The sequence below is a fragment of the Phascolarctos cinereus genome, unplaced genomic scaffold, assembly GCF_003287225.1.
Source record: "Phascolarctos cinereus isolate Bilbo 61053 unplaced genomic scaffold, phaCin_HiC Scaffold_4;HRSCAF=312, whole genome shotgun sequence".
In the NCBI taxonomy this organism is placed as follows: domain Eukaryota; kingdom Metazoa; phylum Chordata; class Mammalia; order Diprotodontia; family Phascolarctidae; genus Phascolarctos; species Phascolarctos cinereus.
In genome coordinates, this window is record NW_027555847.1 from 128,452,910 (window position 1) to 128,478,812 (window position 25,903).

The 25,903-nt window shown below is 46.1% G+C and overlaps 2 protein-coding genes across 4 annotated transcripts in view; one reads left to right on the forward strand and one right to left on the reverse strand.

Moving 5' to 3' along the window:
- The window catches only part of TSC2 (TSC complex subunit 2), a 58,327-nt gene extending 51,002 nt beyond the window's left edge, over positions 1 to 7,325 (reverse strand). Inside the window, 5 exon segments of the mRNA XM_021006705.2 lie at positions 3,239 to 3,383; positions 4,343 to 4,453; positions 5,457 to 5,543; positions 6,030 to 6,191; positions 7,230 to 7,325. Of these exon segments, the coding sequence (XP_020862364.1) occupies positions 3,239 to 3,383; positions 4,343 to 4,453; positions 5,457 to 5,543; positions 6,030 to 6,164 (478 nt within the window). The 5' untranslated portion in view covers positions 6,165 to 6,191; positions 7,230 to 7,325.
- Positions 7,326 to 7,550: 225 nt separating this feature from the next.
- Positions 7,551 to 25,570, forward strand: NTHL1 (nth like DNA glycosylase 1). 3 transcript variants are annotated; one of them, XR_013485911.1, is made up of 7 exons: positions 7,551 to 7,758; positions 8,702 to 8,943; positions 9,494 to 9,664; positions 15,268 to 15,427; positions 18,806 to 19,055; positions 19,665 to 19,733; positions 24,862 to 24,947. XR_013485911.1 is itself a non-coding variant. In XM_021006843.2 (6 exons), exons 1-6 carry the CDS (start codon positions 7,644 to 7,646, stop codon positions 25,421 to 25,423), a joined length of 918 nt encoding a protein of 305 aa, XP_020862502.1. In that variant the 5' UTR covers positions 7,551 to 7,643; the 3' UTR covers positions 25,424 to 25,570. The 3 variants fall into 3 exon arrangements, 1 of the variants encoding a protein (XP_020862502.1); XR_013485910.1 differs by having other exon boundaries at positions 18,806 to 19,733; XM_021006843.2 differs by lacking the exons at positions 18,806 to 19,055; positions 19,665 to 19,733 and adding an exon at positions 25,300 to 25,570 and having other exon boundaries at positions 24,862 to 24,967.
- Positions 25,571 to 25,903: the final 333 nt, after the last annotated feature.

The window sequence follows — 25,903 nt, forward strand, 5'->3', positions numbered from 1 at the left end:
TGCCACCCCAGCAGCTCTGCTGATGCCTTGTTTCCTTTTCCTCCTCCTCCCCACTTGCTCCACACTTCATCCACTCAGGGGCAGGTCTCCCTGCCTTTAAACAGTAACAAACGGCTAAAGTGCTGAACACCCTGGACAATACGCTAATGGAAAAAGCCTAACAGAACTCCTCAGCACCCTCTCACCAGTACTTAGGCTATAAACAAATCTGGTCCTTCTAGAGCCAACAAATGTATATCCTATCATCCTATTTTTTGAACTGTGGATAAGGACCAAACCTATGATATCACTGGTACAGAGAACTCCCAGATGAGAAAACTCCCTCTAACAACGCAGGTCAGCACCTTCTCTGTAAAATATAGTCTTAGAAGTATCCTAGAGTACTGAGAAGTTAAGTGACTCGCCTAGGGCCACACAGCCAGCATGTGTGAGAGGCAGGCCTTGAACTCAGGCCTTCCTGTCTCCTTCCTAAGTTTAGATCTCTTTCTACTACTCTACGCTGCCTCTCTCTTGTATTAATTCACATAAATCTTAAAAATAACAATGGATAGACAAGTACAAATAAAACTGGAGTGAAATTTCTGGTACCAAATGAATCTGTCTATCTACGTATATATGTATATATGTATGTATCTGGTTGTATATAATACATATAAAAAATACATATATGTATATAGATATATTTAGTGCCAAAGCCCTAAAATGAACAAAAAGCAAAAAACAAAATATATACTGAAAAACTATAACACAAAAAAATTTCTGTATTATACTAAAGAACCAACTTTTTTTTTTGGCTTTTTGGCAAGGCAGTTAAGGTTAAGTGACTTGCCCAGGGTCACACAGCTACTTAGTGTCAAGTGTCTGAGACCAGATTTGAACTCAGGTCCTCCTGACTCCAAGGCTGAAGCTCTATCCACTGCGCCACCTAGCCGCCCCTCACCAACTTCTTTAGGGGAAATTTGTTCTATTTTTTTCTTAGAAAATAAATAAGCTTCTGCCACACAAAAATGTAAGCAAATTAAAGGAAACCCACAAAATGAAAAATTTAGAAAAGCAACTAAGTGTGGTAAGGTGAACTTTTCAAGGCCGAGATGAAGGCCAACAGGCAGATGAATCACTCTCACTTGCTCTACTTCCCCACTGCCCCTCCTTTCACTAACTTGGAGAGCCAGTCCTTTCTCAGCTGTGAAGCTTGGAAACCCCACTAGTACAATGTAGGATCCTACACAACCCTGTGGGAGCCACCAATCCCCTACTTCTCTCTCCCCTCCTTTGTGATTTCTACAATCAGAAACTAAGGAAGGACTTCCTTAGTTGTGAGGAGCCACCATGAAAGAGAGGCCTGAGCTGTCAGGCCACAAGAAAGTATTTTGAGAGGAGGGTCTCTCAGGGACCTCTGACCCTAGCAGTGTTATGCCAATATCCTCTGTAGCCTCAGGAATACTGGGGGTGGAGGGTAAAGGAGCTCTTCTACGAGACTTCCATTTCTGAGGTGCTGAAGTTATTCATACAGTATAAATGGGAAGGGTTTACCTACCCTACATTACAGCATGAGTAGCAGGGGGATCTGTCCTAGCATGTGTGGATCAGGGACGAAGCTGTTGGACACCAATAAGGCTTAAAATAAGACCTCTACTACTAAAAGCACAATTGAAGATTGTACTAAGATTTTATACCAGCCAGATTTGGAGAAAGAGTGTGGAAAAAGTCTTCTATTTAGAGCATCATAATATTAAAATATACAAATATAATATTTTTAAAAACAGTTCTTCAAAAAAGGTCTTAAGATTACAAAAGAAGTAGCTCTCCATAGTGGCAGTCTCCCTATTCTTTGCAGAAATGGGGGGCCATGAAAGTGGAACACAGTATCTGCCCTTTTTTGATACAGTGATTAGTTTTGCTAAACTTTTTTTCCTTACAATTTTTTATTCTTTATTATAAGGGGTGGCACTCTGGGAGGGGTGCAAACTAAAAGCTATAAGTACAAATGAATTTTTTTCAAAAAGCCACTTATTCCTCAAAATGGCTTCTGACTCCTGGTACAGCAGAAAAAGCCCAAGAGAATCAGGTATTCACATACTTGGGGTTCAAGCACTAAATGCCATCATTTATTAGCCCTGTGCGTTTAGGCGGGTCCCTTACTCTCCCTGAGCTTCAGCCTCTGCAGCTGTGAAATGGAGATAATATGTGGACTACCACTTCACAAGGTCGTTTGCACCTGTTAACCCATAAAGCACTATAGAAGTGTGAGCTTTTACATATTATTACACCTCACATTTCGTTCCTCAGAACGAAAGCTAATAACAGTGCTATTATCCTTTTCTTCAGGTCCCAGGATGCTAGAAGACCATGTCCAGAGACTATATGTCTATTGTTTGAAGCCAACCTAAATAAATTCATGGAGGGTCATCACCAGGTTAGTCACCAGGTGACTAATTTTAAGGCCTATGATTTATGTGGAAAAGAGCTGGTGGTCATAGTCAACTGAAAAAAAAAATCAACAAAAGCATGATATGACAGCCAATTTCAGGTTGAATTAAGAGAGACACAGTGTCTCAGAACAAGGATGATGATAGAACCGATGCACTCTGCCTTCATCAGACCACATCTGGAGTACTACTGGGGTCTGAGTGCCAGGCTTTAGGATAGCTCTTAAGATTTTAGGAAGGACATGGACAAACAAATGTGTCAGGGAAAAGCTGACCAGGATGGTGAGGGGACTCGTGAGGATCAGATGAGCTGGGGATGTTTACTCTGGAAGAAAAGGGAGTTGTGGGGTGGAAAGAGGAGCTGTCACACAGAAAAGGAACAACCCTTGTTCTGCTTGGCTCTAGGGGCAAAGCTAGGAAGGATGACTAGAAGGTGCGAAGAGACAGATTTAGACCCAATATAATAGGGGGGAAAAGCTCCTAATAATTATAGCTGTTGCAAAGTAAAATGGGTTGCCTCAGGATATACTGGGTTTTCACTTGCCAGAGGTCTTCAAGGACAGAATTGATGACCAATTGCTGGGATACTATAGAGGTGTTTCCTGGTCAGGTATGTGTTGGCCTCAGTGACTTCTAAAGTCCATTCCAACTCCAATTCCAAATTTACCCAGGACCGCCTTGGCGGGCTGATCATACTCTACTACCCTCTACTAATTACCCTACTGCCCTCTCCTGGGCAGCCCACCAACCTACAGCATCTTCCTCTCCATACAAGCTGAAGAGAAAAACATACAGAAAGATGAACTCACCCAGTTCTTCTTCTAAGTATGTTATGTATCTCCCATTGTCAGTGAGAGCCTTGAAAACTTCCAGTCTCTCATGCAGGTCTTCATTGGAGGGGTAATTCTTGATTACCTTAAAGAGATGTGCTCTGAGAACACCTAAGCGTTCCCCCTAGGGGAAAGAAAAAAAATCATTCCCATTCTGCCATTTACTCTCCATGTAATCTTAAGCAAGTCATTTCCCTTCTCTGAGCCTCAGTTTCTTGCACTGTACAATAAAACAAGGAGGTTAGATCAAAGTATACCTAAGGTCTCTTTCTACTTGAACCAGTGAGATTACATTCCTCTTAAAAAGCAGCTGGGTTTTCTGTGCCACTGCTAACATACATGCCTGATAATTCCACAATGGCTGGAGAGATCACAAATATAGCTATTAAGGCTATGAGTAAAACACAGAACTAAGTACTGAGACCTTCAGATATGAAGTCATTTCCCACCCAAGCCCCATTTTAAGATCCTTCCAGAATTCTCTCTTCAGCCAGAACTCATAAGTGGATAATACAAATAAACTTTTATAACAGTAGTCAAGCTAAGGCTGAGAAAATGATAGCAACAGCAGCCTTGGCTTCCTTACTCTCTACAGAGATATGATTTCCTCTTCTATAGTTACTATAGTTAGCAAAAATATTTCCCCAAATAAACAAGTGGAATGAAAGTCATTTAGAAGAGTTGAAGAGTTAGCTGATACTAACTCTCCCATTTCTGATACTAAGAGTTAATACTGATATAACACTTTAAGATTTGCAAAGTCATTTCCATATCTTACTTGATCCTCACAACAACCCTGTAAGGTACATGTTATTATTATCCCCATCTTACAGATGAGGAAACTGAGGTTTAAATGGTTTTCCCTTACCAGGCTAGTGAAAAAATTCAAGACTCTAGTCTTCCAGACAACAAGTCCACCACCTACTACTTCACGGGCTTGCCATCGCTGAAATTTATTTGGGTACTAGAAGGTCTGCAAAGTACTTTGCACACATCTACTAATCCCTTCCTGGCCTCACTCCAGGGGAGTGGAAGGGAACATCAGGGCAAGTTATTACAGCAAGCCAACAGCCCCTTATCTACCTGACCCTGAATAATCGCTTTCAGCAGATACAAAACAGCGTGCCGGGCTTCTGCTGGCTTCTCAGGCTGTAACATGTCAGCTACAGCTTTCCAGATAGCTTCTACTGCATGCTGAAAATGGGAAGAAAGGGAATGGCAGTTACTGCTCTGGTCTCAATAATCTCAGCTTCCATCCCTTATAGTAGAAGGACACCCAAAAGACGTTACCAAAACTAAAGAAAACAGTTTAAATTGGAGTCTCCATTTCACAATGACAAAACCAAGTTTCTCTCCTTTGTAATAGCTAAAAATCCACATTTTGTTGTATACTGTCCACAACCCTTTATGATTATGTTAACAAACAGAATGGCTCAAGGTGAGTTAAGACATTTTGCTTGCTGTTGTTTCAGTCATGTCTGACTCTTTGTTACCTTGTTTGGGGCTTTCTTGGCAAAGATACTGGAGTGGTTTGCCATTTCCTTCTCCAGCTCATTTTACAGATCAGGAAACTGAAGCAAACAGCATTAAGTGACTTGCCCAGGGTCACAGAATTAGTCAGCGTCTAAGGCCAGTTTTGAACTCAGGAAGGTGAATCTTTCTGATTCCAAGCCTGGCACTCTAGCCACCGCTCCCCCTAAATTAAGCCACAGTCCTCTTCAACTCTTCAAGAAACTTCAGTGCTAGTCACAGTTCTGCCAATGATTCACTGAGTGACCTAGCACAAAGCACTTAGTTTCTCCCTCTATAAATGTAGGGATGAAACTAGATTGGATCTCTTCTAAAGACATTCTACAACTCTATAATTTTTTATCTGAATGAACCAGACTCCTGGGCTAATTCCCCTTTGTACTTCCCATTAAGAATGGTCTAATCACCAGATTAGAGTTTAGTAAAACAACTTCTTCACCAAAGAAACACCTCAGTATCTGCTTGGAATTTTCCTTCCTGTTTCCCCTTCAGCAGCCTGTTCAGTTCCACTAGAATGTCACCCACATTTTAAATAACTTTTCTACCTATCACTGAAGGTGGAGAATTTTCAGATCTCTTCAATTTCTAAAGTTTAGAAGCTCTCAGATTCTTAACAAGAACTCAGCAATGCATCTCTTCACATGTATCCCCCTGGACACAAACATACCTCTTCAAATTTCTTGGTTTTTGCTACTTCACAGATTTGACCTATGGTCCGAATCCGATTGTTCAAGCCACACTCTACACTGAGTTCCTAGGAAGAGAAGAGAAGTTGAGAAAGAAAAGCATTCAATCATCTCCAGCCTTTTAGATCTGTTAGGCCCAAGCCACCATCTACCCCGTCAGTCATGCCATATGAAAGTCATTCTAACAGGGGACCCTACATGCTTCCTGTGAACCTGCACCTATTTTCATTCACATGGTAGACCTGAGGCAATTTTTTACTGAAATGAGGATTTATCATGGACTGCCACTCTAAGCCAGTGGTATATCCTTGCTACTACAAACTTCCCACAGCTTGGGCATATTTGGATCCATAGCCTCACAAAAATTCTAACTCATTTTTCCTGTGCCAAATCACCAGAATCCTCAAAGAGTCAGGACAAGGTAGTTTTTCCTAGATGGGTATTTCCGGCACTGTTGCTGATCACTAAGCTTCTCGAGTATTTCATAACAAAGACTGATTTCCTAGGCCTTTCTTTCTGAAATAGCAGAAAAATCAAGCAGGAAGGTCACTCACCTTCAGAATTTCAGCAGTGATGATAAACTCAGTTTGTTTCCCCTCAGAGGACCTGGGAAGTCTTGATGTTCCCAGCCCCAACAGAGTCCTGAATTTCTCCTTTAGCCCAGAATCTTTGCTTGGTGGCTTAGCCATGGTAAGAAAAGCAGTGCCAGGGCTCCTCTGTCCAAATGAAACAGATACATATCCTCAGCCCTTTTTTAGCCCATCCTTACCTTTTAGTCCCATATTTGCATGCTCATCTAAAGCAATACAATAACTTCCACACACCAGCTGGCAGTGAGCTCATCCCTTTTCCCCACAACTTTTGAGTTTCACTGGTCCAGGAGCTAACCAAGCTTTCTACTTGATTCAGTCATGAAAGGATCTTTTTAAGTCTTGGGAGCACAACTTTCCTCACCATTCAAAGATGAGTCAATGGGTGTGCACTGGGGGATGGGAGAGAGGGAGCAGTGAGGGGAAGATGGAGCAAGGACAGGGAACAAAAAGAAGGGAAGGGTATTCTTACTGCCCAACTAGACGAGGAACCCAGGACAACTCTCATGTTAACAGCAGATGTATTTCTCTAGTACCTCAAAGTTCATAAAACGCATTCCTTAATTTCTCGAGGAAGGGGCTGCAAATATTAACCTCATTTTAGAGATAAAGAAACTAAGGCTTCAAAGAAATTAAATGGCATGCCCAAAGTCACACTGTAAAGTTTTGTGTTTGTTTGTATCGGGTTGGGGGTCGGGAAACCCTGGCAGATCATTTCTAAGTTCTCCTTCCTACACTCATGATTGTAAGGTTCCAAATCCCAGAGCAGACCCTTGAACCAGGGTCCTCGGACTCGAGTACGGCTCTGTCCACACATCTGCCTACGCCCCGTGGGCTGCAGGCAGGCTTCCCATCGCCAAGTCGCAGTCTAATGCACGCCCCAAACGCGGAGACCGAAAGAGGGTGAGAGCAGCAATGAGACCGGAACCATGGCTGGCTCGCACCGGGAGGAAGGGGGCGTGGCGGCTGCAACCCGGGAAGGTCCCCAGACCCTCGGGCCGGCGCAGCGTGGGTCTCCCCGCTGCTTGGGAGGCCCCGGGTCCAGCCCCCTGGAGAACACCCCCGCCTCAGCCCACCAGCCGGCCCTGGGCATTGCTGCCTGGGGCGCCGCGATCCGGGGGTGGGCTCGGGGCCCCGGATCTGGGGGGTCCAGACAGGACTCACCCCGAACCACCCTTGGCACCGACTGGGGAAGCCCCACCAGGGAGACGAGAATTGCAACGACCCCAGATGTCCCAGCGGCCTTCCGGAAGCGAGCCCGCCACTTCCGGCAAAATTGTGGGCCCGCTAGGCGCACCCTCGGCAAAGCCTGCAGGGAGTTGTAGTCCCGCCGGCTCGTCTCCCTCTTCCCCTGAAACTGAGAGAGGTGGGAGGAGATTCAAGGGACCCGGGGAGGAGCCGGAATGTATCACGTGTCGGGCCTTCCGGCCTGCGCTTCCGGTCCTCGCGAAGCTTCCTCTTCCACTGAATGTGAACGAGGTGGGCGGAGGCTCAGCGCGGTAGAGGCCGAGGGCTGGTTGTCACGTGATACATCCGTAGCGCCTTCCGGGAGTTGTAGTCCACGGTGCGTAGTCAGACATGAGCACCCCAACTGGACCCAGGATCGTGACCCGCTGCATGAGCCGCTGTTCTGGACAGCAGCTATTCACGGAGGATAAGCTTCCAACGTCCCTTGGCAAAGAGGCAGTCGCAGGTAGCGCCGCTGTGTCCTACCTCTACCCGTCTTGCACCCTTAAACTTGGAGACACAGGATCTGAGTTCGAAACCTAACTGTGGTATTTGTACCACCATTGTAACTTTGGGCTTCAGTGTCCTTCTCTGTAAAATGAAGGAGCTGGACAAAATGAACTCCAGGGTCCTGTCCACTTCTGTATCTCTAGTGCCTGACCCCAGAGTAGACGATTAATAAATGATTCTGGGCACTGATGAGAGGGACTTGAACCCATGTTGGGATCCTGAATTGGGCGGGAGTGGGGAGGAAGGAATGAGAGAGAATTCTGAGGAGGGGGCTACGAGAGGAGAAAGATGGACAGGACAGAGACCCCCCAGACTGTGAGGTAGAAGGGCAGGAGGAGCCCTGAAATAGAAGAAAGACTGGAGCTGGTGGGTTTCTGAAGTATGTGGACATTTATTTATTTATTTGTTCATTTATCCAAAAATTTTGTTTGTTTGTTTATTAAAAAAAAAAACCTTCTTCCTGGCTTACCTAGAAAAAAACTTCTATCAAACTGTGACAAACGCAAGAGTGTGATTGCTTCCCATTTGGAGCTGGACAGAGGCAGAGATAAGTCTCTTCCTTGCTGCTTGGGAATGACTTGACCTGCAATAGATGACTCAGGAAAGATTTGCTGAGTGGTTTGGGGAGCGCTAGCAAGGGAGGGGGCTTTTCTACCCAGTTGTACAGAGGGCACAACCCAAAGGCCCATCCCATGTTTTCCACCCATTCTAGCAATCTCTGACCTTTGAGAGCCAGGTGCCCCTCCACCCCCCAAAAAAAGGGAAAGAACAGGAAGGGCTGGAGGGGGAATGAGAATTTGGAACTTAAATTTTTAAAAAATGAATGTTAAAGTAATGGTAATGTTTTTTAAAAAAGAAAGAACAAGTATATCCAGAACTAGAAATTGGACTCTTTGCAGGAAAAAGGGAAAGAACAAAACCCCTCAGAAGGCAACGGAAGGTGAAACTTGAGATGGCTTACGAGTCTTTGGATAGAGGTGGAGATGTGGACGATGATGACAGCACTCCCAAGAAACCCAAGTGGGAACCCCCAAACTGGAGACTCCAGCTAGAAAATATCCGAGAAATGAGGAAGTCAAAAGACGCACCTGTTGATCACATGGGAGCTGAGCAGTGTTATGACCAAAATGCTCCCCCAGAGGTAAAGAGGCCTGACTAGTCCTCTGCCCCATACACCCTGGCTTGTGAAGTCTCAGTTTTCTCTAAGCCTGTCTTTCAGAGTGGGAGGTACCTTTCTGTCAACTCCCAGGACACCCCTAAATTCAAAACCAGATTCTGTCTCTATTCAATAATAATTTTATTTTGTCAGACTCCCTTTAAGGAAGACCTAGAATCAGTCTTCTGGCAGGAAGCTGACCTCAGAAATTGGCCGTACTTTTGGACCAATAAAATGCTCTCAGTACCTGGTATCGTTAAGGGTTAGCAAAATCAACTCCTCTTCCTTTTAGATTCCTGTATAATGACATATTTGGTACCTGGGAGGATACTGTGGGCTTTAAGCTTCAGATTTTGCAGAGCATCCATTTCATAATTGCCACTTAGCCCTGGTTCCAGTGAATGCCTCCAACTAGCTGGGAGCTATGTTGATCTATAATGGTCTGCTCTAAAGGTTTTTGCTCATTTCATTGCTCAAACTATTGCCTCCTTCCTATGCCAATACCTTCTTTCCTTTGCTGGTTTCTGCCCAACAGGTGATGAGATACCAAGTGCTACTATCTCTGATGCTGTCCAGCCAGACGAAAGACCAGGTCACAGCAGCTGCCATGCGGCGGCTTAGGGACAGAGGCCTGACTCTAGACAGCATCTTGGAAATGGATGACAGTACCCTGGGTGAACTCATCTACCCAGTTGGCTTTTGGAGGGTGAGTCCAGGCCCAGGGAGGTTTTTCCCAAAGCTATGACGGTGGGCTGATAGGACCAAGGTATGACAGCAGGTTTAGCCAGCTTTGGAAAAGGCATTTTCTTTTCCAAAAAGACTTCATTACCATCATCATTATCATAACCAGAAGGGTTGATACCTTTCTATTCCTAGCAATTTACTACTACTACTACTAATAATAATAATAATGGCTAATATTTATATAGCATTTACTACATGCCAGACACTGTGCTAAGTACTTTACAATGGTTCTTTCATTTGAGTCTCACAACCACCCTGGGAAGTAAGTGCTGTTATTATCCCCATTTTACAGATGAGGAAATTGAGGCAAACAGAGGTTAAGTGATTTGCTCAAAGTCACACAGCTAGTAAGTGTCTGAGGCTAGATTTGAATTCAGGTCTCCCTGACTCTAGGCCCATGGCTTGATCTAGCCAGTGCACCCCCTAGCTCTTTATTTTTTTTTTCAGCCAAAAATAAGGCTTATTAAAGATCTGCCATATTAGCCAGACTCTTGAGGAATCTGAGAGTCTGTGAGATATTGGCTAGATCCTAAGAATCTGGGCAGTGGCTAGATTTTAAGAATCTAAGCATCTTAATGGAGACAAGATGGACCTTATATACAGAAAGACTGTGGGAGGGATTTAGGAGTGGCCAAGTAGTTTGGGCAGTAAACTGGGGTGAACAGAGGGCCTGGGACCTGGACCTGGTGGCCAAGGGACAATAGAGCATAGCTAGGATTAAGGGTGGGAAATGGCCGGGGCCATAGGGAGGTAAAACAATGGGAGGGCTAGGCTAGATTAAGGGTAACAGAATTGGGATTTTGGACATAGCCACAATGAAAGGCCAGTTGATGGGATTATAGCCTCAGGCAAACGCCAGAGATTTGGCCAAGTGAGAAAGTCCTGGGTTTTTCCTTTTTGCAAACCCTAGCTCTTTAAGTAGGCGCTTACTGTGTTTTCTACAAAGATATCATCTATTCTTCCCCTGCCTTCTGGATATTTACACACTGCTTCAGGGAAATAAATAGATAAGACATCTTTATGATAAATGAAAAGTAATGGATACGTTCTAAACAAAGAACTAATACACTAAACGTATGTCAGGGACTAGGGCAACTAACTTGGCACAAAGAAAAAGGGTCCCTCAATCAGTAATTCATTACTGAGCTCTACTGGTAGAGGAGCCTAGTCCCTAACAACTGGGAATTCAAACTATTGGGAGCAAAGGGACTCATACCAAAAGAAAATGAACAATACAGAGACAGTAGTTAGGTAAGAGCTGAATGTCGAGGTCAGAGAAGAAGGGACAAATTGTTCATTTCCCAGGAGGGCAGGTAAGGAAAGCAATGATGAGGGTAGGGGGGTTTAGGGTGGGAGGGGTTGTCTGATTTGATCTAGGTCTTGAAAATTGGCAAATAAGGAGGTGGTAGCTTCCAGTGTTATCATTTAACTGAGACTGCTCCCTCCAAAGTTATCATTGATCTCTTGACTGTCCAATTAAGATGTGACTGAGATCAAGGTAGACTACAAGGCACGAACCAAGAAGTTGCTGAATTAATGGAAAACTCAATCCACTTCCTTCTTAACTCCTCTGGAGCATTGGATGTGGTTAACCATCTTCTGCTCCTGGCCTCTCTCTCCTTTCTGGGCTTTCACTTCCTACATGGCCAACCTGCCTCAGTTTTCTTTGTTGGACCCTCATCCATGTTACTCCCACTAATTGTGGGTTTCCCCCAAGGCTTTGTCCTAGATCTTCTTCTCTTTGCTATCTCACTTGGTGATCTCATCAACTCACGTGGGTTCAATTATCTCTGTGTAGATGATTCCCAGATATATAGATCTGGACACACACATACCTCTCTTCAGTTCCAGGCATGTATCATCAACAGCCTAGCTGGACATTTTGAACTAGATGTCTCATGGTTCATCTCAAAGTCTGCATTTCCAAAGTGGAATGCATTATCTTTTCTTCCCCCAAAACTCACCTCTTCCAAACTACCTTTTTACTATCAAGGTACCACCATCCTCTGAAGCACCCAGGCTGACAACGTTGGTGTCATTCCTCACTCACACTTACCCCACGTGTGGTGCCAACCCTCATCATTTCTACCTTCACAACATCTCTCTTTGTGTTCCTTTCTCGCTACTAAACCTTACAAAATTCAGGCTTTTGTCCTCTCCTGCCTAGATTTTTGTACTTGTCTTCTGGAGTAGTTGCCTGCCTCAGCTGTCTCCCCCCTCCAAGCTATCCTCCACACAGCTACAAAATTGAGATTCCCAAAGTGTAGATCTGACCATTTCTCCTCCCCTCTATTCCAACTACTTAACAAATGACTTAGACTACCTTTTATCTCCAGGAGCACATAGAAAAAGTCCTGTTTGGCATTTAAAGCTCTATATAGCCTGACCTTTCCGGTTTTCTTACCCTTTATTCCTTCTACATATTGGCCTACTTACAGTTCCACTCAATTGACATTCTGCATCACACATCTCTATGCCTTTGTATTCACTTGTGCCTGGAACACTCTTCCTCCTCATTTGTGATTCTTAGAATCCTTGGCTTCCTTCGAGACTCAGCGTAAATGTCACCTGCTACAAGCAGCCTTAACCAGTCCTCCCAGCTGCTCTAGGACCTGCCCCTCTATGGTTACTTTATATATACTTGTTTTTTACTCCCCCTTCCCCTCCTCCACCAGACTATAAGCTCCTTGAGGACAGGGCCTGTTTTTGTCTTTCTTTGTATCCTCACTACTTAGCATAGTGCCTGGCACGTAGAAAGTGCTTAATAAATGCTTACCGGGGGCAGCCAGGTGGCACAGTGGATAGAGCTCCCACCTTGGAGTCAAGAGGACCTGAGTTCAAATCTAGCCTCAGACACATAACACTTACTAGCTATGTGACCCTGGGCAAGTCACTTAACCCCGATTGCCTCACCAAAAAAAAAAAGAGAGAGAGAAAAGAAAAGAAGAATAAATGCTTACCAGCTGATTTATTGAGAAGAGTGATCAAAAGCAGATAGAAAAAAGAGGTAATATAAAGATAGAAAAAAAGGTAAATTGGTGTCAGATTGTGGAAAGTTTTGAATGTTAAGCCAAGAAATTTGGATTTTTATCTTCTAGTCAATGGGGGGAAGGGGAGGGGGGACATTATTGGTTTTAAGCAGGGGAGCGACACAGTCAGAGCTTTGTGTGAGCAGCATTTACGTTTACTGTACCTAGGTAGTTGGAAATGTGAGGCTGAAGGTCAAGGGAAGTGGCTGGTGCTGGATGCACAGATCTGGGAGTCTTCTCAGTTGTCTTTTCCATTCTCCTGGCTTTCCCTACGCCCAAGCCGGCTTTCTTCACCATCCCTGTCTCTGGGCCCTTCCCTTCCTGCCTTTCACTGATCTGTAGGACATGCCGGCCCTCCTGATTTCTCCTCTTTACCCCATGGAATTTGTTACACACCCCTCATCCAAGTGAAACAAGTAGATGGGATTCTCAGCAGCCCTCCCCACCCCCTCTCCTCAGTCCCAAATCAGTGGTGCCATCTCTGGCTGCCCACCCCTTGTGCCTAAGAGCTGTGCTCTTGGAAATGCAGAAGCTAAATATACCCAATTCTGCTTTTCTGCCTGTCCCTGGAGGAGGTACCCTGCAGGGTGGAGTCCATTTTCCGGCAGCATTGAGCGTGGGCTCTATTTTGTCAAATGTGTTTTTAAATAGTCCTCTGTGTTCAGTATCCTCAGAGGCTCTATTTCCCACCCAGGTCTCTCAGCTGTGTGTCTGCAGATCGTGGGACTGCAGTAAACAGGCAGCTTAGGAGGTGGTCTGCAAAAGAACCAAGCCTGCTTTGGCACCAAGAAAATGCTGCTTTCCCTCTATGCCCTCAATGGCCCCAAACTCTGGATGCTTTGGAATGAAAGGATCCCTGAAAGTCTCACAGTCTCCCCTCCACAGTTTTTCTCAGGAGGTCCATGGGGGAAGCCCTGTTTTGAAGCATCAGGCCTGTCAGTGGCCTCTTGGTGGATCATACAGCCTTGCCAAAGGCCAGACGTTGTGTGGGATGTGAGACATCAGCCAGGCTGACCCTTCTCCCAGGTCTCCCTCCCATTACTTAACAGGGGAGTTCATGTTCTAACTTATTAGGACAAGATCACACTGTTCACAATGATGAGCTAATGATGTCACAGGCCCTTGGCCAGAAGCTGCTATTGTGTCAGGCTGGGGAAAGACCCTGTCCCCGGCTTCCATGTACTACTCATGCCCCATTCAGCTTGACCTGGCTTCTGTCTGGCTTTGTGCTCCAAACATCCTGAGCTGAAATACACACCCATCCAAACAACCAAATAAACCTCCTGTTCCCCACTCACCCTCAAGGTCCCTGGCTCTGTTAGCTTTCAATACACGTGGCACCCTTCCCATGATGAATGCCAAGAGAGAGACATAAACACCAGGAATTTCTCAAAGGCCAGATTGGTGCCTCACAAACCTGCTGCCATGCAGCTGGCCGTGAATATAGGAACTCCCTTGCAACAAGGGATGTCGGTTGATGAGACTATGTTTCTAGGCAAGGAATTCACCATAAGGAAAAAACTCCTTGAATGGATTAGCCATGCAAGTCCCTAATGGAAACAAGGTTCTTCCTTTGTCCTTACACTATCCCTCCAAGCCTGTGGTCCTTCATGTTTTTTGTTTGTTTGTTTTTTGGATAATAGGACAGGCCATGTAGTGTAATGGAAAGAGCCCTGGACTTGGAGTCCAAATTTTTACCTTAATGACCCTATGACCCTGCCTGAGCCTACCTTTCTCATACGCCTTAAAAGCACAGAACTGTAAGCTTTTGTTGTTACTGATGGCTTCTGGGTTTGTTCTACTGCTCCTGCTTTGGTTTCTTCATAATCTGTCTTACTGTGCATCCCTGGGATTCTGGCACCATACACACCCAGATGTACAGGACTCAAGGTCCTAGAAGGGGATCCAGTAGTGTGAGAGGGTCTGGCAGCACCTGGCTCAAAGCCAGGCCTCCGACCCATGAGACGCTTGTCTCATCCAGCTGACCAAAAAGGCTTGGGCTTGTCTAGATTGTTTCCTAGTCACCCTCCCTAAATCTAGATGGTATATGAATGTTTTAGAATGCTCTAAAACACTAATAAAGAGAGAAATGCAGATTAAAACAACTCCTCACACCCATCAGATTGGCTAAATTGACAGAAAAGGAAAATGACTAATGATGGAGGGGATGTAGGAAAGTAGGGACCCTAATGTACTGTTGTTGGAGTTGTGAACTGATCCAAGCATTCTGGAGAACAATTTGGACCTGTGCCCAAAGGGCAATAAAAATGTGCATACCCTTTGACCCAGCAATACCACTAATAGGTCAGTGTCCCAAAGAGATAAAAGAAAAGGTTCTGCTGACCCAGACTACAGCAGTTTGTCATGGAGAGCAGGAGGTATCAGTGCTCCAGCTCATCTTTGCTCCAAGCTTTGGCCTTTACCAAGCACCCATACTCTGTCACTGAAATGGGATGGTCTTGGGGGCTTTGGGACCCCAGAGCAGGGCCTGTTGTTCTCAGAAAGCAGAGAGCTGATCTCAGCTTGGATGTTTCAGAGCAAAGTGAAGTACATAAAGCAGACAAGCAAGATCCTGAAGCAGCAATATGGGGGCGACATCCCAGCCACCGTGGCAGAGCTGGTGGCGCTGCCTGGCGTTGGACCCAAAATGGCACACTTGGCCATGGCCATTGCCTGGGGCGAGGTGTCAGGCATCGGTAAGTGGGGCATTTTACTTTCTGGTGGGTGGGTGTGGTTCCTCTTCTTGTGAGGTACAGATGGGACAGGCGTCATGTCTCCTGTTGTCCAGAAAAGAAAATTGATATTAAAAGAAGGAAAGGGACTTACTCAGTATAGCTAGCATTTATATTTAATAGCTAGCATTTATAGCACTTTGAGGTTTGCAGTGGGCCTTACAAATCCTCAAAACAACCCTTTTTACAGAAGAGGAAACTGAGGCAGACATTAGTTGAGTGACTTGCCCAGGGTCACACAAATCCAGCTTGTGTCTAACCTCAGATTTGAACTAAGATTGAAATCTGTCAGACTCCAAGTCTAGCATTCTATCCACTGAGCCACTGGATTTCAGTAGAAATCCTGTCCCAGAGATTCATACTTCACCCTTGCTGGTCTTATTTAAGGCACTGGTATAGCAAGTATTAGACTTGAAATCAGGAGACCTGGTTTCAAATCCCAGCTCAGCTATTACTGATGATTGGCACTTCCTTCATTGGGCCTCTCTTTTCTCCTCTATAAATGAGGAGTTTGGACTAAGTTATCTCCAAGGTCTCTTCCAGCTCCAAATCTACTGGTTCTGACTTTGGGTACACCCCAGCTTCTTCACCCAGCCATGAGAACAGATGAGGCACTGGGGAATTATTCATTCCAAAAAGGCTTTACCTATAAACATTTATATAAGTCACCCTGTCTGTGCACCAGAGGAAGGTGGCAAAAGAGAAGTCTCTGCCCTCCAGGAAATCAGAGTCTAGTTGGGAAGAAATAATACGCAATTACACAGGAAAAGTCTCTCATTTTAAGAGATGAGGTAATTAAGATCTAGGGGAACTTGCCTACAGTCATACAGATTAGTATGTAACAGGGCTGGAATTCTGACCCAGGTGATCAGATTCCAAATCCTGGGCTCAATCGTCGCAGAGCCCCAGCCTCATATGAGGCCAGCATGGTGTCAGGAAAGGGTGATTAGCAGTGTGTCACTGTGCTGCCATGAATAGTATAGACACTAAGGTTTGTAGGAACTTGGAGGAGGGAGGGACCAGTGCAGCCTGCGTTGGTAAAAAGGGAAAGCTTCACAGGAGAGGGAGAATTTTATCAGGGCCCTGAAGGTCAGGAAAATGTAGATAGGCAGAGAGAATGTAGTAACTGTCATTCAATGTACTATATATCTTGGAAGTGCTGCATGTGGGGAATGAGTGAGAAGATGAGCCTTGCTGGAAGAGTTATGTGTTGGTGAGCAAAGGAAGACAGAGAGGGTGTCCCAAAAGTCATAGTGCAGTTCTAAGATAGAGTAGCTTTTGGGCCCCCCTGTAGTTGGAGAGCTAGGAAGTGACCAGATTGAGGGGGCTTTGAAAGCCTGGCCAAGGAGCTGAAGCTCCTGGTTGTAAACAGTGGGGAGTCATTGAAGGTTACTGAGCTGGGGGGTGGGGGCGGTGAGCATAGCGTAATCATATCAGGTGTCTGTGAGAAAATTACTGTGGCAGTAGGAAAGATTGGAGTGGGAGGGCCACTCCCCATCTAACTTTACTTGTGTCTTCAAGGACCCAAGGCTTTGGAAAAACTGAACTAAGCTTCCCCAAAACCCCAGAAAAACCCGAATCCCTATTGCTCTATGACATTTTAGCCATTCCCCCGACTAGTGTCCACCCCTAGGTAGCATGAGCCTACCTGGAAGGGTGAGTAGCTTGAATTGAGGTGAGTAGTTAACTATTAGTGATATTTTATAAGTCTATGGTACTTCAAGCTTTTAAAAATGCTGTAGGATCTTCTATTTCAACTTTTCTTCCAAACATCCCTGAGAGAGGTAGGGATTATTGTCCCCATTTTTTACAGATGAAGAGATTGAGGCTCAGAGAGGTTCAATGACTCAAAAGTCAAATAATAGTAATTAACAACTCACATTTTATACAGCTCCTTATTTGAGATTTGCAAAGTATTTAAAAATGTGTCATTTTAGCCATTTTTTACACGTGAGAAAAGTGAGGCCAAAAGGTTAAATGATTTGTCCAACGTCACACAACTAGTAAGAATCAAAGGTAGGATATGAATCCAAGCCTCTCCCATACCACACAAGGTCTCCTGTTGACTAGTCAATGAGCTTCAGACTGGGGACTTTGGAAGCAGATCCATTAGACCGGGAATTCTTTTTTTTTTTTAACTTTTTTTTTTGGGGGGGGTCTAGGCAATGGGGTGAAGTGACTTGCCCAGGGTCACACAGCTAGTTAAGTGTCAAGTGTCTGAGGTCACATTTGAACTCAGATCCTCCTGACTCCAGAGCCACCTAGCTGCCCCCAGTTGTAATAGCTTTCTCTTTTTTCCCTTTTTTTTTTAGGCAGCTGGGGTTAAGTGACTTACCCAAAGTCACACAGCTAGTGTCAAGTGTTTGGTCTGAGGTTGGATTTGAACTCAGGTCCTTCTGACTTCAGGGCCAGTGCTCTATCCACTGGGCCACCTAGCTGCCCCTAAACGAGGAATCCTTAACATAAGGGTCCTTCATGAACTTGGATGGGGGGGGAATTACATCTTTATTTTAATTCATAATTTTTTTATAATTCTGTGTTTTATTTTATGTTTTTAAAAACACTATTCTGTGCCTAAAATAAAAACAAAACACTATTCTGAAAAGGTATCTTTAGGCATCAACAGACTGCCAAAACAGTCTAAGACACAAAAGAGGTTAAGAACCCCTGCTCTATACCCAGCAGGGGTGGACAGCAGGGATTCTTCTGCATTTGTTTTTAAATGGATAACCTACAAAGCAGCCTCAGACAGCATTACAAATGTTCTGAATAAAGAGCTCAGGCATTTGGTTCTAGGACCATTGCAGGGTTCTGGGCACAAGCCTTGAGGAGGGTGAGAGTAGGGATCTGAAGTCGGCTAGACTTCCTGTCTCACAGAGAATGACCCTCTTTCTTTTGGCCCCAGTGTTAGCCTGGAATTATCTCTCTCCCTTATGTCCTCTAACAGGTGGAGACTTTGGGCCCTACAAAAGAGCGAATGGTTTTGCATTTAAGATGTCTGCTGTGTCGTTTGCCTGGGAAGCCTTTTCAGTGAAGTAGAGAGATAGGTAGGGCCTGGGGAGTCAGTTTTTTCTCCCCTGGCATGGAGCCAGTGTTTGTGGTAGGATGCTGCACGCTACCACAACTTGAGCCTTTCAGCGGGTACTAGAGGCTTGTTTCTGACTCTGTGCTCAGGCCACTTCTGCCAGGGGTCTGTCTCACTAAGAGCTGACAGCTTGAAAAAGGGTGTGGAATTAATAGACCGATGGCAGCTTTGGTAATGAGGTTTTGAAAGGGCCATTTAGAGACAGGAGAAAACGCAGGAAATGAGTGTTTAAATGTCATTCTCCTGGTTTTGTTCAGGGGCTGGTGATTCAGTTGCCACAAGCTGGTACTGGTTGATACTGGAAAGACTGGTGGGCTATGCCTTCCCAAGCCCCAGGGACAGCTGGGAAGCTCCCAGACAAGATCAGATCATCTTCCCACTGGTTTCCCAGAGAAAAAGAAGCGAGACAATTGATCCCCAAGCTAGTATGTGAATTCTCCAGACTGAGACCACATCATAGACCCTGGAGGAGATAGGAGTGAGAGGATGAATTCATCTGAAAAGAGGGTAATGGCCAAGTTGATCTAGATGCCTACCTCTCCCCCGCATCACCTCCCCAAACACACATCCACACCAAATGTGGACATTCTGACCCTTCTGAGCCCACCCTACAATATGGGATCCACCGGGGCAGCATGGCTGGCTTCCTCCTACCTCAGAGGGGGAAGAGCTGGCTGTCACTTCACATCTTCCAGGGATCACAGGCCCGATCACTTCCTTAGGTGACAAAAGGGGTTCATTTGCCAACCCTTTGAGAAAGCCAAGATTCGAGGTATGTTCCAGCAGCAGCCTCTCAGTCTAGCAAGGACAGAAAACCCTATTCATGTCATGAGGAGAGGGTTTCAACTCCCTGGTTTGCCAAGCTCATTTGACGGACCCATTTCCTGGTTATAGTGCCCTTCAGTCTCCAGAGAAATTTATTAGAACATGGGTCTCTTGAGACAGAGCCAGTCATGAGGGTTGGGGGGTGGTGTTGGTACATTTTGTTTTGTTTTCACAGAGACCTTGGTAGGACATCTTTATCTAAGGACTTTCAATGCCTGTATTTTTCCCCTTTTTATATCCACATACTCATCTCTCAACCTGCCCCTGCCTGGCCTGTCTTCCATACCAAAGCCAGTTAAGCTGTCTACAACAATTCTTCATTCCTGAGTTAACTAGCCAGCATCTAAATAGCACTTTAAGGTTTGTAAAGCACGATACAAATATTATCTTGTTTTAGCTTCCCAGCAGCCCTGGGAGGCAAATGAGGAAACTGAGGCAGGCAATGGTTAAATGACTTGCCCAGCGTCACCCAGCTAGGAAGCGTCGAACGCTGGAGTGGAACTCACTTCTTCCTGACTCCAGACCATGTGCTCTTTGCTGCCTAGCACGGTGTGGGGCACTGGAAAGAGCCACAGTTTTGAAGGGAGAGGAGCTAGGTTCAAATCCCAATTCTGCCACTTAACTCCCCATGTGACCTTTGTGAAATCACTTCTCCCTGGGCCTTAGTTTTCTTCTCTGTAAAATAAGGGGAATGGACTGAATGATCTCTAAAATGGCTTCCAGCCCTAAATCTTGGGACCCCATACCACTCTTAGCTGTGTAGCTGACCAGTAGGGGTGAAGCAGTGTGAGCGGGACTGGGGACTGGTTGTGTGGGTAGAGCTAGTCCAGCAGGGGGCACCCAGTCACTGGCCTCCTTGGCAGGAGCCTCACCTCCCCAGCCCCAGCCTCAGAGTTGGGATATCCAGGGGTCTTCCCTTGCCCGGGGGAGGACACCAGATTCCCTAAAAACAGCTCTATATAGAGGAAATCAATTCAGCCAACATTCACAAAGCCCTGTGCAAAATGCTGGAAACACAGAGATGAGCCAAAACCTTGTCCCTGCCTAAAGGATTTTGGGAAGGGGGATACAGCAGCTATATAAATAACTATAAAACAAGATAGACTATTGTAAATTCATAGCAGAGGCCCAAACAGTAGTGTTAGAGCTATACAAAGGGAGCGGTCCCTTTCAGAAAGGCTTTCTGGAAGAAGGGCCCCGATGTGAGGCCTTGAAGGAAAGGGAGAATTCTAACAGACAGATTGGGGGAGACCGGTCCAGGCATGAAGCAGAATGAGGATAAGATGAGAGCAGGGGACAGAAAGCATAAGATAGGTCAAAGGCAAGATAGTACAGCAGAAGGGGCTTTGGGGTTAAGTTAGAAGACCTGGGTTAGAATCCAGGCTTTGCTGTTTATATTATGTGTGACCTTGAGTCATTACTTCCCTTATCTAGGCGACTAGATGGATTCTAAGGTTTTTTCTAACTGTAAATCCTGTCAGCAGGAGTAATCAGATTTATATAGAAAGTAGGGGACATGATATGTGATAAGGCTGGTCAAGGTCCATTGGATCCAGATTGTGACAGGCCTTGAATGCCAGGATCAATGTTTTCCATTTTGTTTGGTCAGCAGTGGGCCAGCACTGAAAGTGTTTAAATGAGGATTGGAACTCTGCATTAGGAAGATTACTTTGGCAGCTAGGTGAAGAATAAACTGAGGGAGGAGCAATGGGTGCTATAAAATTTGATATCAAAAAACCCAAATAAAAATCCTGACTCTGACACCTGCCTTCTATGTGACCTTGGGCAACTCAGTCACAACAACCCTAGGCGCTATTTATTATCCCCATTTTACAGTTGAGGAGACTGAGGTTTAGAGGGTTTAAATGGCTTTCCCAGGATCACACAGCTAATAAATATATAAAGCAGGATTCAAGCTCAGGTCTTCCTGACTGCAGATTGAGCCCTCTGTCCACTCCACCAGCTATCCGCCTCCATTATATTGTGACTTAGAACACTGAGGGGGAAGAGAAGGGATACTGCATCCCAGAGCTCAGAGGAACCTTAAAGGTCATCTGGCCCAGCTCGAAGTTGAAGAAACAGAGGGAGGATGGGGTTTGACCAGGGGCCACAGTAAACCTGTGGCAGAGCCAGGGCTAGACCCCAGCCCTCCTATGTATACAAGGCTCAGTCCCTTATTGAGGCCCAAGGATTCCAGGCTTATAGATCTCATGTTGGAAGGAATTGAGACTCATCCCTATCCTCATTTCACAGTCCTTAAAGGCCCTCTCCTTGGTCCAGCCCCTTCAGTTTTCAGATGAGGAAACCTAGTGCCAGGGAGTTTGTGACTTGTCCAAGGTCACAGAAGGAGTAAGTGTCATAGAGGGGATTTGAACCCTGTACCGGACTGCCTCCACAGCATGGTACAGTAGGAAATGCCCTGGACTGTCAAGTAGGCACCCCACAAATGTTTGTTGTCTTGGATTGAAAGAAGCCAAAAGGGGAGGGCTTGTATCTACCCTGCTGTTTGGATAGCTGGTCTGGTTTTAACCATTTAGCTACTTCCTAAAATAGGAAGGGCTACTTTTTTGGTTTGAGCAGAGGAAGGAGAAGATTGGGGGGGGGCGGGGAGGGGAGAGCAGTTTTGTTTTTGGCAAGCTCTGCAAAATGGCTTATCACAAAGAAGGAATGTCCTGGATTTCAACACATCACCCTGCCCAGGGTGCAATTCAGGTTACAGTGCTGTCTGGAGCTAAGCTATGTTGGGACAATAAATGACTTGAGGCCAGAGGGGCTCCATGGAGCCTCACTATTGCCTAGAGTGAGAAGGGGAAAAAAAGGAAGAGAGGAACTCGAGGCTGTTAGTAAACTTGGGCAGAGTGGGCAGGAGGAAGGGTCTGTCCCCTAGGTGTGAATGTACTTATTTCTTCCTCAAGCCCCCAGGATGAGATAGTCAGGTGACTCTTTCCCTCTGCTCGCCAGCACGTTGTCCAGAATAAATCCCTACTGCCAGAGAAGGGTTGCAGCCGCTGGCTGAGGAAGGAGTTAAAGCTCTGTCTTGGCCCAGGCAGAAACCAGTTGAGCCTTGCTTGGCTGTCCTTATGACCTTGCTGTAGCCATCTTGTTTAGTGACAGCTCTGTGTTGGCAAGCTTGGCCTCCCCAACTGAGGTGATCTCATTCCCGGCTACATGGATGGCTGCTGCTTCCCTGATCAGGCGGGTGGGCAGCCAGGTGCCGAGGGTTCTTAGAGACCTGCAGATTGACTGCAAGGCTGAACCAGCTTCCTCCCTCCCCATCCACCCGAGAGAGGCACAGAATGATGAGTTGTTCTTCGGCAGCGACACAGGACCAGACACCCTGCGAGTTGGTTCAGAGTTCCTTGGATTGTAATACCCATCTGGGGAGTGTGGGGACTTGGGAAGCCTCAGCCCAGACTCTGACAAGCTGCTGACACAGCCTTTTGCACCAGATGGACCCCAGAGCCATCCACACATTGTTTCTTCGTGGAAAAAAATTTAAACTGCCCAGAGAAAGAGAGAGTGGGGGGGAGGAAAGGGTAAGAAAGCAGATTCCCAGCAGCGTGACAGCCCTGCACAGGAAGTGAAGAGGAGTTCTGTATCCGGAGAGGATCCCTGGGGTCACCTCCCCTGAACTGCTCATCCTGGCTTGGCCCTCCCTGGCTTACTGTCTACAGCTTTCTCAGCTGCTAGGGTAGTAAGGATGAGGTTTTAGGGGAGAGAACTGGTGTGATTAACAGGATTCCCACGGGAAAGGTGGGAAATGAGAAAAAGTTATGGGAGCTGAGATCTGAGTTACCTTGGAGAAGAGGAAGGTTGAGGGTTGACAGCATTATTCCAGAGTCATCATTTGCCACAGGGGACATTCAGGTTAGCTGGAGGAAGGGACACCCATGCTCATTCTTTGGGCCATCCCATTTTCTGGGGCTTGGTGTGAACACATGTCAAGTATCAAGGCATAGCGTTGGGGGGGGGGAGTAGGGTGGCCGAGAGGTAGATGCTGAGGCAAGTCAGGGTAAGAGGGAGGGGACTTGGAATCTGCTAGAGCACAATATTGATTCAGCAGAGACTGGGGTGGTGTGCTATGGTTCACTCCCAGCTTCCTAGGGGTGAATAATTCATATTGGTTTAGCAATTCAGCAACACTGAACATTGCAGGCAAAGTAAATAGCTCTGGGCCGGATCCATTCAATTAAAAGTCCCTAAGCAGTGGCTAGTGGGACTTCATTTCATTAGGCTACCCTGACGTCACTCATCCCTGGGTGGCTGCCCTTGACTGCAGTGGGAACTGGATGGGACAGTAGGGGCAACCACCCCTACTATGCAGGCCAGGCCCTATGGAGGGGTAGTATTCTGGCCTCTTCTTTCTCCATGATCAGCCCTTCACCTCAAACATCTCTATCTGTTGATAGAAAAAGACAAGGTATAATCCACCTGGAAAAGTTCATTCAGATGGGATTTTTATCCCAATGCTTCCCCTGCTTCTAACCCTGATAACCACCAAGTTCAGTTCCACAGACCCTAGAGACTTTAAGACAGGGGTGGGGAACCTTCAGCCTCGAGGCCACGTGTGGCCCTCTAGGTCCTCAAGTGTGGCCCTTAGACAGAATCCAAACTTCATAGAACAAATTCCCTTAATAAAAGGATTTGTTCTGTGAAGTTTGGATTCAGTCAAAAGGCCATATGTGGCCTCAAGGCCACAGGTTCCCCACCCCTGCCTCTGAGAAACCTCAGACATCTGAGCCTGATCCTGGTTAAACTCTTGAATGAAGATGAGAATCACTATGGCCCCATGGAAGAATCCTGGTCTGGGAGTCAAGAGATCTAAATTGTACTCTTAGCTCTGCCACTAGGAGAAAACCTGTTTCTCCCTACTCCCCACTCCCCATTCCCTGCTCCTCTACAGAGGTGGGGGTGGGGGAAGGGAAGGCAGTACATGGGCGTGGAACGTTGTGTATCACATCAGATTTTTTCAGTGTGTTGATTGGTTTTGCTATACTTTTTTCCCCTTTTTCTTCCTTTTTATATTCTTTGTTATAAGTGATAGTTCTCTGGGAAGGCATAAGGGGAGAGACAGGAAAGGTAGGTGATATAAAAACAAAAGATATCAATAAAAATCTTTTTTTTTTTAAGAAAATTAGCTCTGCCACTGACTTGCTGTGTAACTTTGAGCAAGTCACACTACTTACCTGGGCTTTAGTAATCCCGTCTCTAAAACAGGGATAACAATCCCTGCCTAACCTCTCTCACAGGATTGCTTTGAGAATCAGGTAAGATAATGGAGGCCTAAGTGCTCTGCAAAGTGCCCTACGGATGTGAAGGGCTATCAGCATTACTAAGATGGTAATGGGCACTCCACAGTCTTCCCTTGTGGCTCAGTAGCTCTGGTGAGGGGAACCTGGCCCTGGAAGTGTTCTGTGCCCAAGATGGAGACAGAAAGGGAAGCCTCTACATGAGCTTAATTAACCCCACTCTGTGTCTGTCCCTGTAGCTGTGGACACTCATGTACACAGGATCGCCAACAGATTGAAATGGATCAAAAAGGAGAGCAAGTACCCTGAGGAAACCAGAGCTGCCCTGGAGGACTGGTTGCCAAGGTTTGTGGAGGCAGGAGCTGGCCTCAGTGAGCCCTGGAGGAGCCAAATTAATTCTGATTTCTCCAGTTGAGTGCTAACAATTTCCTGTAGCACTCAGCCTTCAAACTCAGTGATGGATGTGAGCAAGGAGAGTTACTTCAAAGCCCTCGGTCCTCCCTACCCCCAGCAGGCCAGAATGCAGCTAGCCTGAAGGAAGAGGCCAGGCTGGACAATCTGCTTCAGCCTAGGGCAAGGATGCAGGGGTGGGGGGAACAGGGCGGCTTTCACTCTAATCTCATGCCCGCTGGCCCACATGCTACACTATACAATCTGTTCTCTTTTCCCCCTTCTAGGCAGCTGTGGAAGGAGATTAACTGGCTGTTGGTAGGCTTTGGCCAGCAGACCTGCCTGCCAGTGAACCCTCGGTGTGGGGACTGCCTCAACCGAGGCTTGTGTCCAGCAGCACAGAGGCCTTGAAGAAGACTGCAGCAAAGACCCCTCTAGTGTGGTGGTATGGGGGTTGGATGGAGAGCCAGCTGGTATTGGAACTCCCGTTGAGTGCCCAAGACTTGTACCCACATTGGGACTGTTTAATAAAGTTTGATGTTCTTTTGTGATTGGAAATATAGCTTACTTCAGTCCACGAGGGGACCAGGAACTGAGGCTGAGCCAGGGAGAGAGAGATCAGCTGGGAGCTGCTGGCTGAGGAGAAAGGAAATCTCAAGAAACCTCAGCTGGAATGGAGAGGACTGAGGCCAACTTTTGGCTTTGGGGGCATCAGCATCCCCTTCCGTTTCCACTGTACCCCAAAGAAGATAAGTCAATTGGTGACTTCCAGGAAGGGTCTATACGTGATGATTTCTGTGTTGACGAGGAGACGCACAGAAAAGCAGAGCAAGCGAGCACATAGTCCAGCTAGCAAGTGAGGAAGTGGGGAAATAGGGCTAAGGCTAGCTT